The following is a 17094-nucleotide window of genomic DNA, read 5'->3' on the forward strand; positions in this document are numbered from 1 at the left end:
ACTCGAAAACACCATGGATCAAAACTTCAGACAAGGCGACAGAGTCGAATATCGCGACCGCCAGCAGCAAACGCAAAGAGGAGTTATCCAGCAGGTACAAGGAAGCGGCACGCAGCAAAGTTTCACGGTGCTTAACGAGGCGACCCAGCAATTGGAGCAGTGCCAGAAAAACCAGCTTGAACGGAAGCTACAATAGCATGTGAGCTCAAGCATGCCAAGGGTGACACTTTAAAAAAAAAGAAATAGTTTAAAATGTTAGCTGTAGCTTTTTGTTATTTATATGAATTGACCGTGCAAAAAAAAATTAATTAAAAGGAATTTAGCCATATTGCTACAATACTGCTATTATGGAGTGTTGCCTAACAACTTTGTTCGAAAAGTGTTAAAATAAACCAATACTTTCCAACACTTAATATACGATTCTCACTGGTATGTTAAAAAGGTTTGGTCGCCTTAGTTGCCTTCACTGCTCTGAACTTTGACCAAGTTCTACAATAGATTCGTATCAGTTTATTTTTCAATATCAGCGCGGCTTATAGTGATGCTGTGATGTGCCTGCAAAATTCATGGTTTCTTTTGACACTGAATCTAAAAAAAAAGATATTGAATGCCAATTTTATAGCCGGCTGGCACAACTTTAAAATAGCAGATATGTTATTGATTTTAAAAGATTATTTTATCAATGGATATCAGGCAGCTTCATATGATCCAGAGGCTTCTCTGTAGTAGAAATTTAACGAAGGGACGAGCATTCTATGGCTATCTCAATCATCACCATTAGAGTTTCTCTTATGTATGTATTATAGAAACATTGAGAGTCAATATTAAAATATGAAAATCCATCTAGCACTTGTCTAATCTATGAATTGCTCAGGAGGTACTATAGACTTCATGAAGATGAAGCGGAGGAATGCAAGACTATGACATCTTCAAATACATGCGGGCGATATTACAAGGGACATGACTACAAATACAGTTCGCGTTCTACAACATATCTCGCCACTGGGCCTGGAAGAATGGCCCTCAACTTTTCAATCCGCTCTTCCTTCGGAAGCACGTCTTGCACTAACTCTCTTGCTCGAGTTGAGCTTAGCAAAGCAAGCTCCTCATGGATAGTTAAAGGATGGACCCGTGATCGTACAGCCTTCACTTCTTTGCTTTGGAAGAAAGCCTGTACCTCATTTTCTTCAAATCCAGCTCGGTTAGCACAGAATATTTGGGAACTCTTGAAAAATGGGGCCAATTCGGCATGCATGTCGTGATAATAGCGTGGATTAAAGAGTCGTATTGCAGTATCAAAGCCAACAATAAACCAGGGTTCAATGCTCTGATCCTGTTGTGAGGAGGAGCTGGTGAGAGCACGGGCCTTGTCAATAAACCTTGCGAACCGTGTTAATCCAATTCCAATCTCGACGCAAGTCTTCTCATTTCGCTGGCTTTTCTCTAATTCATCGGCAATTTCCCCGGCCATAATTTCCATCATTGCCAGTCGATCTCCCAATCCAGCTCCCGATCTCTTTTTGTCAGCATTCTGAGTTGCAAGCAAGAGCAAACAAGCATCAAATGGCTGCCCAGCACGGAGGCCTTGTTCAACGGCCGAGAGAAGAAGGTGTTGGTGGGCACGGGTTGGCGGGTTGAAGCTGCTGTCAAGCACTAAAACTCGATAGGGGCTACCTTTATATTCCAACTTGGATGGGTTGGCTGGAAAATTAGAGGTGATGTGAGTGGGGGAGGGACTAATTGTTGATATTATTTCAATGTCAGCATCGGAGCGCTCAAATTTCTCTGCCTGGAACTCCAGATCGCGCCAGCGCTGATAATTAAGAGTGAGAGACGATCGGGAAGGCGTAAGCAATGCAGCTGGACGATATATCTGTGAGAGAACGCTCATATCGGCCAAATTGGACTTGGGAAAAAATAAATGGATTTAGAGATAAGAATTCAAAGTCTAAATATACATATTCAAGCGAGCTTAGGCAGAAAAGGCTTAGAAAAAAATAATCAGAGCAAATAATTGAGTCTAGCTTAATTTAGGATCATAGGCTTCTCTCACCTAATGGCGCAATAAAAAAACAATAATGAAGGCAATATATTGCAAATGATTGAAAATCACGATCGAACACTTCCTGATGTAATTTGTTAACAACATATACTCCGTCCAAGGTGGTGGGACATTATGTTGTACGATATAGAAAGTTTGTAACGTGTAAAGTAGTGCAGGAATCCATTAGCAATAAACAAGTTGTACGTCATATTATCATACAGGGAGAGAAGCAAAAATCCACAGACAGTGATATAATAGAGCTTTCATAAATATAATACATTGTATAGGGAGAAGATAAAAGATTAGCTTTGCCTTGCTGCTGCTTTGTCTTCACTACCAGCTGATAGATCCGTGATGAATGAATTGCCTCTTGCAGGGTTTAATTCCAGAGTGAACCCGTTTCGATTGGGAGTGTAGTCCTCAATCCCTTCCAAAAGCCATCCCATATCTTCGACACTACGCTCTGCTTTGGAAGCAGCGCGCATGAATAATAATTCCACGCTCATCTCCGTCACTGCAGAGTCTTTAGTGGCTTCTAGCTTGGACTCACAGTAGATATCCTCTGGGAAGAGTTGTGTATAACTAGAGCAATTCGAGAAAGTTAAGCTTGATAAAATATTTTTAATGAAACGCAGGGGAACTCTAACCTGTTAGTATTCGCATCTTGTGAGCTTGGAACCTCCTCTTCGTGTTCAAATTGGAGGGAATCTGACAATATTCGAGATGAGGATTTATAATTTGTATTTCGAAATCGCGACCTATGAGAAAGTGACGACTCCCCGTTATATCGTGAAGAATTATTGATTACTGGACCGGGTGGGCTTGGTGCGCGCCATTCGACTGCATCCTCCTCTTCTTCATCCGATTCCTCGACAATCACACCCGGAGCATATTTTGACTGTGCTGCCAGCCGCTGCCGTGAGAATTCAGAGTGTGTAAGCGAATGTGAAGCATGTGAGTGTTGAGAGATTGCCTTCTGTTTGACGGGCGAATGAGAGCTTGTTGAGTACCCTTGGGAATAGGATCCTTTTGTATTCGAAAATTAATATCGCAATTGTACAAATATTTGCAAATGGGGACTGAGATTTACCCAAATCATGGCTTGGAAGTACATAGCGCCCCAAAATTTGTAATCTTCCTTCACTCACGGAGTCGGTTATCCAGGAAGAACGATATATAGTCGTCGAGCCCTGTTCGTATATTCTAGATGCATCACGCGTAAAATTATAATTTTTTTTATTCGATTTTCATGTTGGAAAGATGTACTCACGCCTGTGTAACAGGATCATTCTTATCATCGCTGAAAAGGAATTCAACCCGCTCATCATAAGGATCCCTTAGAGTTTTGCCGCCCTCTCTTGCTAAAGTAGAAATAAATTAGAACAGTAAATTTTGCACGATGAAGATGGTTATCGAGTCTCGTGGTGTTTCATTAACTAACCCCAGCAATCTCTGGAAGTCTGTGGAACGCTTCTACTAAACCAGCACTTTAGACCTTGAAACATAGGACTACGGAGTTTACAGGGATTGGAGGAAACAACAAGAGATTCTATGGAGATATACAATAATTCATATATGTGAATTTAAAAATCGTGTTCGAAATCCGTATCGCACTGAGGAGTGAGAAAATTGCATAAGCCACAGCACACGACCTTAATCAAGCATTTAAGAGAAGAGATATTTGCATGTTAAACTTATGGTTAGCTCCGCTCTCGTGGTTTCGGTATTGCCACACACTATTAAGCGACTTCGTAGTAGCATGGTTTTTTATGGCATCACTCCGTATGCTGTTTTCAGAAACCGAGGCTTCCAAATAAATCGAGCTGATCGAATGGCTATGAATTGCACCAGAATAATACTACTTGTGAGTCAAAAGCATTTTTGTGTATAGTTTTCCATCGAATGCAACTGTTATTTTAATCCAAAAGAAAAAGAATATTTATCAAATCAACTTTACTACTATACTATTAAATCCCTTCGGATTAATGGTAATATAATATATGTGACTGCCTTTTTATCACCTCGCGTGTATTTTACCTTGCTTGCAATAGCACCGTAATTTAAAAGCTGTTAAAAAGAAATGGAGGTGGATTTACAACTCTTTGGGAAAATTCAAGAGGTGAGCAACAACTTTGTTATTATAGTCTCCGGTGTAATATTTTATTGCTTTTTTTTTATAGTCTATGGATGCAGAATCCAATCTCAAGGACGTAAGATTGCATTTGAATTTAGTCTAGGTGCTCACGTTTGCAATTCAGTCTAATGTTCTACTAGGAAATTCGGCAAGTTGTACGCGAGTTTGATCGCACGTGTCGCAATCTTGCCTTCGCATGGAGAGAGGTCCATTTTTGCCAACCTAGTGAAGGTCGTGGGGCTTAATATCGTTGGCTTATTTTACACGTTTTGACCCAATTCACAAACTATAGTGCCCAAAATATGCGAACGTGCCACCGATCAATTCCACGATGTGAGGGAACATATACAGAAACTCGCCAAGCTAATTCCCGCCAAGCAACACTACAGGTATATTTAGAGTAGTCCTCCCTACTATTTTTCATCATTTTACATGCATGTCCTTCTTCACATTCTAAAGATATAATGACCTCTGGTCAAGAACGTTGCAACAAGCGTGTTTTCTTGCCGCATGGAATATATATCTTCAGTACGAAAGACTTATAACTGTACAGGAGCTGGAGGAGATCATGGGGGGTAATTATGATCTATTATGTATTTACATTCTCGATATATCTTAGGAACCTTCTTAAAAAGTGAAAGTTAACCTGGACAATACGTTGGATGAGTTCCATATCTCGGTTGAAGACTACCTACTTAGCGTCATCCTTTTAGTAAATGAACTGGTATAGCTTATACAAGCTCGACTCATATATTCCTGAACCGTTGGTTTGTTTAATACCTATGTACGTTTTCAAAATAGGCGCGTTTTGCTGTGAATTCTGTGACCATTGGCGATTATCAACGCCCAATCCGCATTAGCAATTTCGTCAGAACATTGTCATCTGGTTTCCAGCTTCTAAATCTCAAGAACGATATATTACGCAAAAGGTTAATGATAGACTTTCTCATGGGGGGACAAGAAAATTTACCTAATAATCCCTTTGCCTTTTTTTCCATAGATTTGATTCCATCAAGGTATTCGAAATGATTATTTTTCCGATCTCACCTTAGCTAACTCTTACCATTTGCACGCCTTAGTACGATGTCAAAACTATCGAGGGCATTGTCTACGACGTCACCCTTCGAGGCCTGGTCAAGCCAGAGAATCCTGCAGCTTAGTAGAGATTGTTGGATAGGTGATCGATCATTCTTTTTCTTTCCATTTTTTTCCAAAATTGACTGCTTTATATTGGAGAATAAAAGAGAAGAATTTTCTTCCAAACCTTAATATTTGCTCTTCTATGTGTCCGCGTGTAATTCTCCATCCTACTCTTTGAGACGGTCGTCTTCTCCCCCTCTGTTCAGCATGCGCTTTTAATCCATTTGTGCTCTGATCTATTCGCTATCTCCCAGTCTACGTCAAATCGCTCCATAGTGAGTTTATTACAAAACTTTACAAATTAATGAAGCTGATAAATAGCCAAGGTGGCTTGTCACAAATAAACTTTAAATAAATGGGCGCGTGTAGGACGCAAAGGCATATTCGCGTGACAGGTCTCCATATTATTTTCATTTTGTCTCGTGAACTCTTATTTTTTTTCTCCGAGTACATAAAAAAAAGTGTTCTATTTAAAAGGAGATGCTCTCCCTGACATCCGTGCGAGCTGTTCTCGGCCACACAACACCTCCCCATCGACTCGTTAGGTAACTATTCAATTCGGTTGATTATAAATACTTCTTGTCGTGGTGTCCAGGCCTCCTTTGTTCCTTGCTAATGCATTTCATGATCAGTCGTTCAATAGCCACCGCGCGGATTAAATCGCCGCAACAAATCCTCTCACGCCTCCGGCCGATACAACCACCCAAAAACATGGCCCTTTTGACCATTATACCGAGCATTATGCATCGGAAAAAGAAAATCGACTGCTCGATGAGCCGTCGACTATTTGCTACTTCCTCGACAACCTCTTCTCCCACGGTGGCCGATGAAAATCCAATTCTAGCTCTCCAGCTGTTCCCTGATTTTGTCAAGATTCGCCCTTCACACATTGTACCTGCCTTCGATGCCTTAGTCCAAAAATGCAGCGAGGAATTCGAGACATGCGAGGCCAGATTTGCACCAAGCTGGGAAATGACCATGGGCCTAAGTAAGTGTTCCATTATTCTGATTGTTTTCTCCTTTATCTTTGTTCTCTCTTGCTCCATTAAAGTAGTTTATACTTGTTTAATAATCCTATTCGTTTTTTAGCTGAAGAAATTGATGATGTTATCGAGCGCTGCTACGGGGTAGTATCGCACCTCAACATGGTCAAGGACTCTCCAGATCTGCGAGCTGCCATCGAAACAATACAGCCACGAGTTATCCAGTTGTGCTTGCGGATGAGCCAATCCCAACCAAAATACCAAGCCCTAAAGCAGCTCCGAGATGGCCCCACTTGGTCATCACTTAGTCCAGAGCAGCAACGCATCGTTCACCGGACACTTGCTGACATGGAGCTAATGGGAGTTGGATTAACGGACACGCGCCACCGTTTCAATGAGATTACTGAGCGATTGTCACAACTGAGCATTCGGTTTGGAAATAACGTCCTCGATGCTACGAAGGCGTTTGTGGAGGTTGTACATGATCGGGAGCAACTGCGGGGATGCAGTGAACAGCTCTTGCAGATGATGTCTAAGAATGCGCAGAAGCGTGGGTTTGGCGAAGGCGACAAGGAGAATGGCCCATGGGCTGTGACACTTGATCAACCGGTGTTTGGGCCTTTCATGATGTTCTGCCAGAATCGAGCTTTAAGAGAAAAGGTGTACCGAGCACATATTACGCGGGCCTCTGAGGGAGACTGGAACAACGTGCCAATTATTAATGAGATACTTGAACTTAAGCAAGGTATTGATACACTTATTTGATTGCCGCTCTAACAAGTTCTCTATTTGCTAATCCATAATAATACCATTTCGATTTAGAACAAGCTGCTCTCCTCGGCTTTCCAAACTATGCTGCCCTATCTCTTTCTTCCAAAATGGCCGGCAGGATACCTAATGCCCAACAGCTCATCACCGATTTATACAATGCGTCGCTTGAGCATGCAAAACGTGACCTCGCCAAGCTTGAACGTTTCGCCGTAGAACAGCTTCAACTTTCTACCCCCCTCCAGCCTTGGGATATATCGTACGTATCGGAGGCGTATCGCAAGCATCTCTTCCGCTTTGACGAGGAGCAGATTCAGCAGTATTTCGCGTTCCCACGAGTTATCAATGGACTCTTTGCACTAGCAGAGGAGATATTTGGAGTGAAGATACGAGAGGTGCATGGCGAGCCGATGAAGGGGTGGCACGATGATGTGCGCCTGTACGAAGTCAGTTCATTGCAGGGGGGCGAAACCCTTGCCTATTTCTATGGGGACTTCTACAGCCGCCCCGAGGAGAAAAAGAGCGGCGCATGGATGGACATTTCTGCAACACGCCGGCGGATGCCTGACGGCTCTGTGCGCGTCCCAGTTGCTTATCTTATATGCAACCAGCAGCCGCCTGCCTCCCCGGAACAGCCCTCGCTTATGAAATTCAGGGATGTGGAGACACTTTTCCACGAGTTTGGACACTGTCTCCAGCACATGCTGACTCGCGTGGAGTACCCTCAGGCTTCGGGAATCAAGATGATCGAGTGGGATTTCGTGGAGGTTGCCTCGCAATTAATGGAGAATTTTTGCCACGAGCCCCGCTGGCTGGCTAGACTTGCACAGCATCATGTGACGGGAGAGGCAATGCCCGCGGAGATGGTGAGCGGGTTGGTGAAAGCGCGGGAGTTTCTGGCCGGGATCGCCATGATTAGGCAGCTCCACTTCGCCCAACTAGACCTTACCCTCCACTCGAACTTCAAGCCCCCGCGCAGCCCTGGCGATAAAACGGTGTTTGACGTGGATCTGGAGCTGGCACGCCAAACAGCAGTTCTTCCCCGTCTCCCAGAGGACCGTTTCCTGTGCAGCTTTAGTCACATCTTTGCCGGTGGTTACAGCGCCGGTTACTACAGCTACAAGTGGTCTGAAGTCTACTCTGCCGACGCATACGCGGCCTTCGAGGCGGCAGGCCCTGAACGCACCCGTGAGGTCGGAAAGCGTTACAGGGAGACCGTGCTAGCATTGGGTGGTGCGACGGATCCTCGGGAGGTGTGGCGAAAATTTAGAGGAAGAGAAACGGCCGATATTGCACCTTTGTTGCGACACTCAGGACTGTTGGATCGGGCGCATCTTTAATCCGTTCTCATGATAGATAGATATTCACCCCATTGCATTTTCATTATGCCCTGAAATGCTTCTGTTCTATCCTTCTTTACTTTTTGTTTATTAGTGTGTTTTTTGTACACTTTGAGATACTCTTCCTCACCCCAAATCTTATTCTCTCCACCTATTCCTTTGTGTGAATATCCTTGAATCGCTTTTTATTTTGACTATCACCAATTTCGGGATCACTAGGCACAGTTCTTCTCCTTGTTTATTCTTTTCTATTTTTCTCATTTCTTTCCCGCTGCCCGCTTCTTATCGATCGAGAAATCGTAATATATTTAAAGTTGGAGTTAACTATCGAGCAGTATGATGGGAGTATAAAAAATAATAAAAGTGTCATGAGGTCACTAACTATGACAACATACATCTTGCCGAGTGAGACATCCTAGTGCATATTTGCTTGACCACCAAGTGGCAGTGAGAGTGGAAAAAGAAATTAATTATAAATAGCGAAATAATTAATTAGAAATGCAAGATGAGGCTGCAAAACACCGCCATTGCGGCAGAAAGTACAGCAGCAACCACTGTCGCTCCGGATGAGGTCGAGCCCTTGAGTGTGGCTGATGCTAAGGGGGCAGAGGCCACTGAAGGTAAGGAGGTTGAACTGGTCATATTGGGCATGGCCGAGGGGAGTGCCGACAGAGTGACGTTGCCCCTCGTCTCTAGATATGGGCTCTTGTCACCCAGACAGTCCGGCACAGGCATCATTCTCAACTGCGATTGTAGCGCCAATGGAAGGATATCTACGATCGCAACATCCACCGACTCCTTGTAGAGATCATGTTCAAGAACGATGAAGCCTGAATTCATTTGCTGGACTTTGGTCAGATATTGCTTGAAGTTGTTGAGCACTTGCGCTTGCGTTGCTTGCTTGGCGGGGATCTGCCAATCTTGTGTGTCGAAGCCATCCGTCCAAATCACTGTTTTATAGCCTAGCTGCCTAACAATTGCCCGAACCCGATCATCATAGTCGCCATAGGGTGGGCGGAAGTAAAGGGGCGTGACGCCAATCGTGTCTTTGATGGCCTTTTCCGTCCACTTTATCTCGGCAACAATCTGTTCGTTTGTGAGTGAGGTCAACGCGGTGTGGGACCATGTGTGAACAGCAATATGGTGTCCTTCCTGGAACTCTCGTCGCAGGATATCTCCATTTTGGACCACGCGTGAGCCTACTACGAACATGGTCGCCTTAATCTGGTGAGCTTTGAGATAGTCTAGCAAGGGAGGCGTGTTGATTCTGTCAAAGAATCAGACAACGAAACGTTAGCTAATCCTACAAAACACTTTCCCTGATCTAACTTACGTAGGCCCGTCGTCATAGGTCAGTCCCCAGTCTTTACGATTGGGACATACAACCACGTCGTCTGGACGTGTGCATTTCTGGCATGTCCACCAACACGCGTTCGGATCAACTACGCTTGCAGCACATTCGCCCGCTTTGGACAGTGGAAGCTGTGGTACTTTGGTCATATCCACCAACTTCAACCACTCTTGGACTTCTGGGCTATCTACGGGCGGAACTTTGTCGGGAGGAGGATAGCCAGCAGCGCCGGCCACAGGCGGAGCAACAGGAGGAGCAGAATTCACTACTGCCGGAATCGGGGTGCTTGCCACGGTGGGAGCTGAGATGGGAGGGGCGGCCGCGGCCGCCTTTGGTCCAGCTGGCACTCCGGCTTGGGCCTTTGCGGCCTTCTCCTCTTTGACCTTTTCCTCTTTAACTTTTTCTTCTTTGGCAGCAAGAACTCCTGCACAAATGAAGCAGAGGATGAGTAAGAAGAACAGCCTATTCATTTATTTTATATGGAAATGAATTAAGTGAAGAAAAGAAGGGAAGGGAAGAGGGAAACGTAAATGAAAATGAAAAATAACCCCAAATATGCCAGGAAGAGACTGAATGAATGAGAATTGGGGGGAATTGAGAGAGAATGATGGTTCAAAGAAATGAATTGGATGAGGTCAAGTAAGGAAACATCAAGGTTAGCGATATGGCCAATTTGTACAAATACAAAAACGCGCTTAATTAAATGTCGATTGTAATGGGTTAAAATCAAAGACGATTAACTACACACCGTCCAATTAGCACCGGCGTAAGTATCACAAAGGGGTCTTACACATCCGCCACCATCCCCTATTCTCCTACCGAAAAGTTTGTGGAAATTCTGCGCAATAGGAACTTGTCTTGAAATAATAAATATTGCCAAGTCTAGATCCAACCGACAGAGTGTTCAATCAAAGTGCAACTTGTCGAGTTATACTTCTTGTATGAAGGTGAGAGAGAATGTCTATGGGATACTCAAACTAAATATTAAAGCAAAGCCGTTTGAGTGCTTGACTTTAGGAGCATATATAGCGAAGTACATGGCCATAGATTTTGTTAGCCAACAACGAATCAATTCAAGATTTATGGAGGTTTTCATAGGTATTCAGCCTGAGCCTGTAGTTCAGAATGTGCCCTTAAGCCAATGGCCCTCTAAATTATTTGGGGTATATTTTCTGCATGCGCATTCCGGGGTAACCCTTGTTGCGTTAAGTTGCATCCGAGAGTAGACACCCTCATACACTAACATAGCATTACATGGCCAACTTTCCGAGGGGCGAAAGTTTTTTTGTTTTTAGTCTGCTCTTAATTTTTTGTTCTCAGGAACTATGGCGCGGAATGAGGATGATTTATTGCTCTGATGTAGGCCAATCTGACGAGAATGATATTGCTTCTGTCATTTTTAGAATCAACCACACTACTCTGAAGCATCATACTAGGCACAATTTTCAGAAGTTATTTATGAGAGGAAGATCGTATAAGCGGAAGTACAAGCAATGACAAGTATTAAATGTACAGCTTTTATCCTGCCATAAGGTACCATATATACACGCACCACTATAAAAGATCAAACACGGCCTTTCATATTTCTGGTTGATGCTGGAAAACACACTCATTGTTTCTTCAGCCTATGGGAATTTATTGTGGATCAAGGGAGCTTTTGCGCAGAATCAGAGATGTTGCTTTCTTGTTGCAAGCTATGGTAGATTCTCTTTTGGAGCAAGGGTCAAGGATTGTAGTCAGGTTGTAAATAGGCTACATCCTCGCTAACACTAAGTAACCAAATAACTTCCTCATCCCTGTTATCAAAAAGAACTAGTCGAGCTTGAGCACATCATCTTTATACATCCTAAGATCAAACTAAACACAGGAAATGCATATCATCACCGATAAACTTATCCTCATTTGCCTCGCAATTCTTTCGTTGCAAATTGCCATACAAGTCTTGGTAGAAAAGTCTGAGGAAGGCCCAATGAGTGGGCATGGCCACTTGGACACTCATCAAGCCAACATCATCGACGATTCGCGCGATTATCTCATCGAAGCGGTTGGTTATCTGAGATCCATTCAAGAGGATTTAGAAGCGTTAAAAAGGGCGGTAGAAAATCTAGTCAAGTTGGTGAAATTTTTCAACTGGTGTTCATTGAACTTCAAAGGATCAGTTCGAGCCCGGATTTTCATTTGAGGTTTTCGTTGTGATGAGCTATACAGCTACCGTGTACATGGAGGTCCTTAGTAACTTCACTAAGATAGATTTAAGCCAGAATATTACCACTCTACGGGGTATCTTTTATTTCTACAAAGTTTGTGTGGTGATGTTAGTGTCCGTTGATATCTTTACCCCTGGCCGGGGGAGCTCAAGCATTAATCTCCTGATTCTGCCCTTCGCATATGGAAAAGTGTAGCATAGCTAAAGCGTTTGATCGACGCATGTTTGATCAACCAGCTTCTCTTTAGCGTGATGCAAAAAATCATAGTTGCTAACGATTTTTTGCAATCAGCTCAGCTGCATGCATCTTTGTCGGGCATTGTAGTTCCTTTTACGATGCTGAAAGAAAAAATTGGTTTATTTTATTTTTTTTTAATTTTTTTGGGGGGGGGGGTTAAAATCTAAAGGTAAAAAAATAGAAGGCAGAGATGAAAAAAGAAGGGTAAAATACGTACATTTCACAATAATTAATGCATAACCATTATATAAAATACTAAGTAAAAGGAACGGCATGAAGCAGAAGTAGAGGAAGAAGAGGAAGAAGAAAAGAGGTTAAAAAGAGAAGTTAAAAGAAGAAAAAAAACCATTCAAATGCAGAAAAAAAGAAAATAAAATAACCCTTCCATCTATAAATAATCCCGCGAACCTCTGACGAATGATGAAGTCGATCCGGATGACGACGGCAAAGCCTGCTGTCGATACATCCGATAGGCCACGAAGGACACCACCACGACGGCGCTTGCTACTGCAGTGATGGTAAGATAGTGCCGCACTCCCCAAGTCCCATGGTGAGCATTTCTGGCACCAGGGGTGTACGACAGAGGGTTCATTGCCACACTCGTCAGTTGGTGGAACAGATCCGCTCTCTGCTCGTTCTTCACGGAAACACTGATCGGGATGGGGAGACCCAAATTCCGACAATAGACATCGGGTTGCACTTCATAGCGCTGCTCCACCAGATCCAGGTCTGATTTGGTGGCCACAAACACACAAGGGAGATGGTCCAGGTCGTATTGATTCTATGAACATAGGGGCGTCCATGACAATTAGGGATCGAAGGGAGCTCTATTCCTTAAGGGAAGAAACAAATTGCAATCCGATACTTACCCTTAGGTTGGCGATGTGTGCAAACGAATTCGCATCACTTGAGTCGTAAACAAAGAGCAGAAGATCACATAGATCAAGCTTTTTACGACTCTGAAGGACATCTGCCTCGTATTTTGACCCAAACTCTTGCATCACGAGATATTTCTCCGCACCTTTGATCTCGACCGAATTCACCACGCTGAACGGGCGAACGGTGGGGGTGTATGCATCCGTAAAATGTTTTCGAACAAAATCACGCAGCAAAGCTGATTTTCCAGAGCCTGCGGCGCCGAAGACATAGCAGAGAAACACGTTCCGTAGTACCTTGCCTTTCTTGCGGTCGAGACGGCGTGGGCGCGTAATCTTTAGAGCGGTGCGGGTGTCACCATCAAAACCAAGATAGGCAAGGTAGGCTAGTGTTGTGCGATAGGAAACCAACGTTGTCATGCTGAAAGTAGCCAAAAAGAGGAAAATGTATAAATATAGAGATAAAACGGGTTGCCCCCATTGTGGTGCTGGGTGAAAATTTACCTCCATTGTGCCAGGAAGCCTTGTAATGTCACTGCCCCTACTTCATTTGTTATGGTTGTTTCGGGAAATTCGCCCGCAACCCAAGACTGAGGCACACCAGGGGAAGTGCTAAAAAGGCTGTTCAACTCGTCTTCTTTGAGAGCGCCATCTTTGTCCTAAAATCGATTCAAACAATCTAAATTCCAGCCTCGAGTTGCCTGAAAATTAAGTGTAATTCACATACTCTATCGAAAAGTTGAAACAATTCCGTGAAGAATTGGTAGCCGGCAGGACTTAATTCAACCGAGCAATCTAGCGGCACTTCCATACTAAAAACAAAATTAGCCCCCGTTAAGACGACTCCTTCCAAGAGAGATGTTTACATGGGATGGAGATAATCTTCCCGCAACGATAAGTCATCGCCATAGCCGAATTTACGGAGCACAGTCCAAGTGGTTTCCAGTCGTCCGCGCTGGATGAAAAGTGTGTGAAGGAAGAGGAAACCTGTATGCAAGTCAATATGAAGATTAAATCTATGTCAAGGGACTTGCGTTTATGAGCCCCCGGGTATCTACCTATCTCAGTTAAGCCAACTTCGCTAACTCCTGCAGTCTCATGCTCCTTCACCACTTCCTTCACACCATCTAGCTCCTGCTGCTGGAGTGGTGCCGAAAAACATTTACGCTGGAATTCATTCAGCTCATCGTCGTTTAGCACTCCATCTTTATCCGTATCGCATAATTTGAAAATTCGCTTCAGGGCCTCCACACAGGCGGGTTTCAACACCTAGGGAAACATGCGTCAAGGCGAGTTCACAAAGACACCCGAGATAGGATATTTTGCACTTACATGGTCCCGAGAATCATATAGGGGAGCCGTGGGATGAAGTACTGCCTTCTGCGCGAAATAGAATACCTCTGACACATTCAACGGCTGTTTTGCTGAGCACTCCACGCAGGTCTCCACTTCCTAAAATATCCCCTTCTTTTAGCAAAGCTGCTCTCCATGGGACATGGTGCATAACTCTGTCTAGCTTGCCTTAAACTCATTCATAATTGGCATCATCTCGTCCTCCAAAGATTGATTGGCGACATCAACTCCACGCAAATCGATTTTGTTCCCTACAAGCACAATCGGTACCTTCAAAGAGGCAGGTGAGTTTTTTTTTGTGATATTTTGGTGCAATTGCTTCCGATTTCGCTTACATTGACTCCTAGGGACCGAATGTATGGTAACCAGTGGGATGCCAAGCGGCCAAAAGTGATATCATCATCAATTGCATAAACAATACAGATTACATTGGCTTTTCGAATTTCCATTTCTAATTGTTCGCGATTCTCAGGCCGTGCTAGAAATTTCACAAAAGGGATTAATAATAATATTTACTTAACCTTGTAATAGGATGGCATCTTACAAGAGGAATCTACAATATGGGTAGTGACATTTTCAGGAGTGACTTCAGGAGGAATGGTGACCTCTGGCACAACATGTTGGATCTGATATTGCAGGCAAAATTCAGTCATTTGTGGGGAAGGAAGAGGGAGTTGAATTCAGTAGCCATTTCGCTTACATTCGGGATATACTGTTCCTTGATAAGGGATGTAATAATCGTGCTCTTGCCTACACCATCTAGTTCAAGAATAGAGCAAGGGATGATGATTGCATTGAGTTAGAGAAGCTGCTCTTTCCATTGTGAATGTTTCGAAGGGCTTACCATCGCCAACTAAGAGAATTCGTACGTCTCGACGCATTTCTCTCTTTCTTAGTAATTCAAAGAGATTAGAACAGAATGAACATAGGATGAATAGGATGGTAGAACGGGAATCGCCGTAATAAAGGAAAGTAATCTAACCTTGGCACTCCTCACTTTTTAATTGTTGAAAACAAAAAAATAAAAGCGCGTTCACTTTGCGAAACTGAGTTGTTATGATGATGTCAACAGATGACGATTTCATTTTTTAGTTTTCCGGAGGCATTCAAGAGTAGATCCGTTTAACCCATTCCATCCATTTCTAGCACGACATGTCTGAGGAGAACAATCATAGATCCTCCGATCCTCCCTCCTCCCTCTCTTCTTCCCTTTCCTCCCTCTTACCTCCTCCTAAATCTACATCTAGAATCGGCAGTCTCTCATCCCTCCCTCCAGCAACCCAATCCTCATCTCCAGCACCGAAAAAAAAACGCGAGGGAACTGTGAAGATTTTAGTAGATCTTCCAACCCAAAATGCAGAGTCAGACGAAGACGATGATCACAGACAAAAGAGGCCACGTTTAGGGAATGGAGGCGGAGGCGGAGGCGGAGGGCTTGCTGATTTATTGCCTGCGCCAAAACATGTTGCTCCCCAGAGGGCAGAGGAGAAGAGTAGCGTGTCAACCAAGAGCTTTGTCCCTACTAGTTTGGCGAAGAAGAAGAAGGTCCAGCCTTCGGAAAGTGATTCTAAGAAAACAGAAAAGAGCAAAAATACCAAATCAGGTACCGACTCTTCGCTGCGCATGGAAAAAGTCAAAGAGGGGGAAGGAATATTGAAGAAGGGTCCATCAGAGGAGACTGAGCAGACATCAAATAGTAGGACCTCTCATTCTTTACACTCTTGCTCTTAATTTCCGTAGCTAATTAATTTTTTTTAGGCGGGAGTGTAGAGGGCGTTCAATACGACACAGATGCCTCGTCGGCCTTGCATAAAAATTCATCGCAATCATCGCATCCATCTTCAGAACAATCCCAATCCTATGAAGGTGCTGGCTACACAGCAGCCGACATGTACCGATATCCTGGCGATGATACTCAAGCAGCCTACGCGGGCTACTACGGACAAAACTGGGCAGGATATTGGCAGGAAGGGTATGATTATAGCCAATACTATGGACAATATGGGCAGGAATACTATGGCACTGAAGATTCAGCGCAACAGGAGTCTTCAACCGGTGCGGAATTGAGTGACGAAATTGTAATCCCCTTTCTGCTATGTGTACTCAATTTCATGAAACTTATCCTTGTATTTTCATGTCCCTAGCTGGCCAAACTTGGCGGCCGACGGGGTAAAAATAGTCAGATAAAAATCCACGACGTGAATATGGCAGAGCAGGTGCAAGGATGGAAGCCACCCGTTCAGAGCCTTACCGCACCGAAACAGGAAGCTATGCCAGAGGTGATTATCAGCAATTTATCACATGTTCAAGACGGGATTCTGATTTAACGTTTTATTGTTTCCTCCCTGACACTAGCATTTGATCCCTACGATGACTCAGAAGAGAAAACACAATCTCAAGTATCTCGCATTCCAGGCTAAGGCCATGGAGCACGAGTACAAGGAAGCGTTCGCGGCCAATAGAAAGTCTAAGCGCGAGACTCAATCTAAATACGGTACGTCTGTGCTTTGGTTGCACCTCAGGGTCCTTACGCTAATTCTGTTTTTACGTTTTGTAGGCTTTTAAATCTTTGTATTATCCCTGTTTGGACTGTCCAATAAAAATAATAATAATAATAATAAAAAATAATAACAATAATAATATAGAAATAATCTGTATGATG

At 43.7% G+C, this 17094-nt stretch overlaps 8 protein-coding genes across 8 annotated transcripts; 4 read left to right on the forward strand and 4 right to left on the reverse strand.

Moving 5' to 3' along the window:
- Positions 1-964: 964 nt before the first annotated feature.
- VTP21DRAFT_9821 (uncharacterized protein) lies at positions 965-1891 on the reverse strand (the record flags this gene model as incomplete). The annotated part of the gene is made up of 1 exon (XM_069400810.1): positions 965-1891. One exon carries the CDS (start codon positions 1889-1891, stop codon positions 965-967), a length of 927 nt encoding a protein of 308 aa, XP_069253547.1.
- Positions 1892-2346: 455 nt separating this feature from the next.
- Positions 2347-3549, reverse strand: VTP21DRAFT_9822 (uncharacterized protein; the record flags this gene model as incomplete). The annotated part of the gene is made up of 5 exons (XM_069400811.1): positions 2347-2626; positions 2692-3070; positions 3135-3247; positions 3315-3405; positions 3486-3549. 5 exons carry the CDS (start codon positions 3547-3549, stop codon positions 2347-2349), a joined length of 927 nt encoding a protein of 308 aa, XP_069253548.1.
- Positions 3550-4124: 575 nt separating this feature from the next.
- VTP21DRAFT_9823 (uncharacterized protein) lies at positions 4125-5338 on the forward strand (the record flags this gene model as incomplete). Its single annotated transcript, XM_069400812.1, has 9 exons — positions 4125-4163; positions 4225-4254; positions 4319-4409; positions 4471-4567; positions 4638-4753; positions 4814-4902; positions 4980-5107; positions 5179-5194; positions 5258-5338. 9 exons carry the CDS (start codon positions 4125-4127, stop codon positions 5336-5338), a joined length of 687 nt encoding a protein of 228 aa, XP_069253549.1.
- A 460-nt stretch (positions 5339-5798) lies between these two features.
- On the forward strand, positions 5799-8409 carry VTP21DRAFT_9824 (uncharacterized protein; the record flags this gene model as incomplete). Its single annotated transcript, XM_069400813.1, has 4 exons — positions 5799-5863; positions 5951-6306; positions 6408-7046; positions 7124-8409. 4 exons carry the CDS (start codon positions 5799-5801, stop codon positions 8407-8409), a joined length of 2346 nt encoding a protein of 781 aa, XP_069253550.1.
- Positions 8410-8901: 492 nt separating this feature from the next.
- Positions 8902-10230, reverse strand: VTP21DRAFT_9825 (uncharacterized protein; the record flags this gene model as incomplete). Its single annotated transcript, XM_069400814.1, has 2 exons — positions 8902-9676; positions 9743-10230. 2 exons carry the CDS (start codon positions 10228-10230, stop codon positions 8902-8904), a joined length of 1263 nt encoding a protein of 420 aa, XP_069253551.1.
- A 1400-nt stretch (positions 10231-11630) lies between these two features.
- VTP21DRAFT_9826 (uncharacterized protein) lies at positions 11631-12162 on the forward strand (the record flags this gene model as incomplete). Its single annotated transcript, XM_069400815.1, has 2 exons — positions 11631-11855; positions 11914-12162. The coding sequence occupies 2 exons, from the start codon at positions 11631-11633 to the stop codon at positions 12160-12162; spliced, it is 474 nt and encodes a 157-aa protein (XP_069253552.1).
- A 430-nt stretch (positions 12163-12592) lies between these two features.
- VTP21DRAFT_9827 (uncharacterized protein) lies at positions 12593-15313 on the reverse strand (the record flags this gene model as incomplete). Its single annotated transcript, XM_069400816.1, has 12 exons — positions 12593-12985; positions 13074-13500; positions 13584-13738; positions 13807-13891; positions 13946-14066; positions 14138-14348; positions 14412-14531; positions 14601-14702; positions 14768-14910; positions 14977-15058; positions 15133-15191; positions 15277-15313. 12 exons carry the CDS (start codon positions 15311-15313, stop codon positions 12593-12595), a joined length of 1935 nt encoding a protein of 644 aa, XP_069253553.1.
- Positions 15314-15584: 271 nt separating this feature from the next.
- VTP21DRAFT_9828 (uncharacterized protein) lies at positions 15585-16997 on the forward strand (the record flags this gene model as incomplete). Its single annotated transcript, XM_069400817.1, has 5 exons — positions 15585-16128; positions 16191-16510; positions 16577-16711; positions 16788-16926; positions 16990-16997. The coding sequence occupies 5 exons, from the start codon at positions 15585-15587 to the stop codon at positions 16995-16997; spliced, it is 1146 nt and encodes a 381-aa protein (XP_069253554.1).
- Positions 16998-17094: the final 97 nt, after the last annotated feature.

The sequence above is a fragment of the Calcarisporiella thermophila genome, assembly GCF_041956535.1.
Source record: "Calcarisporiella thermophila strain CBS 279.70 unplaced genomic scaffold VTP21scaffold_6, whole genome shotgun sequence".
NCBI lineage: Eukaryota > Fungi > Calcarisporiellomycota > Calcarisporiellomycetes > Calcarisporiellales > Calcarisporiellaceae > Calcarisporiella > Calcarisporiella thermophila.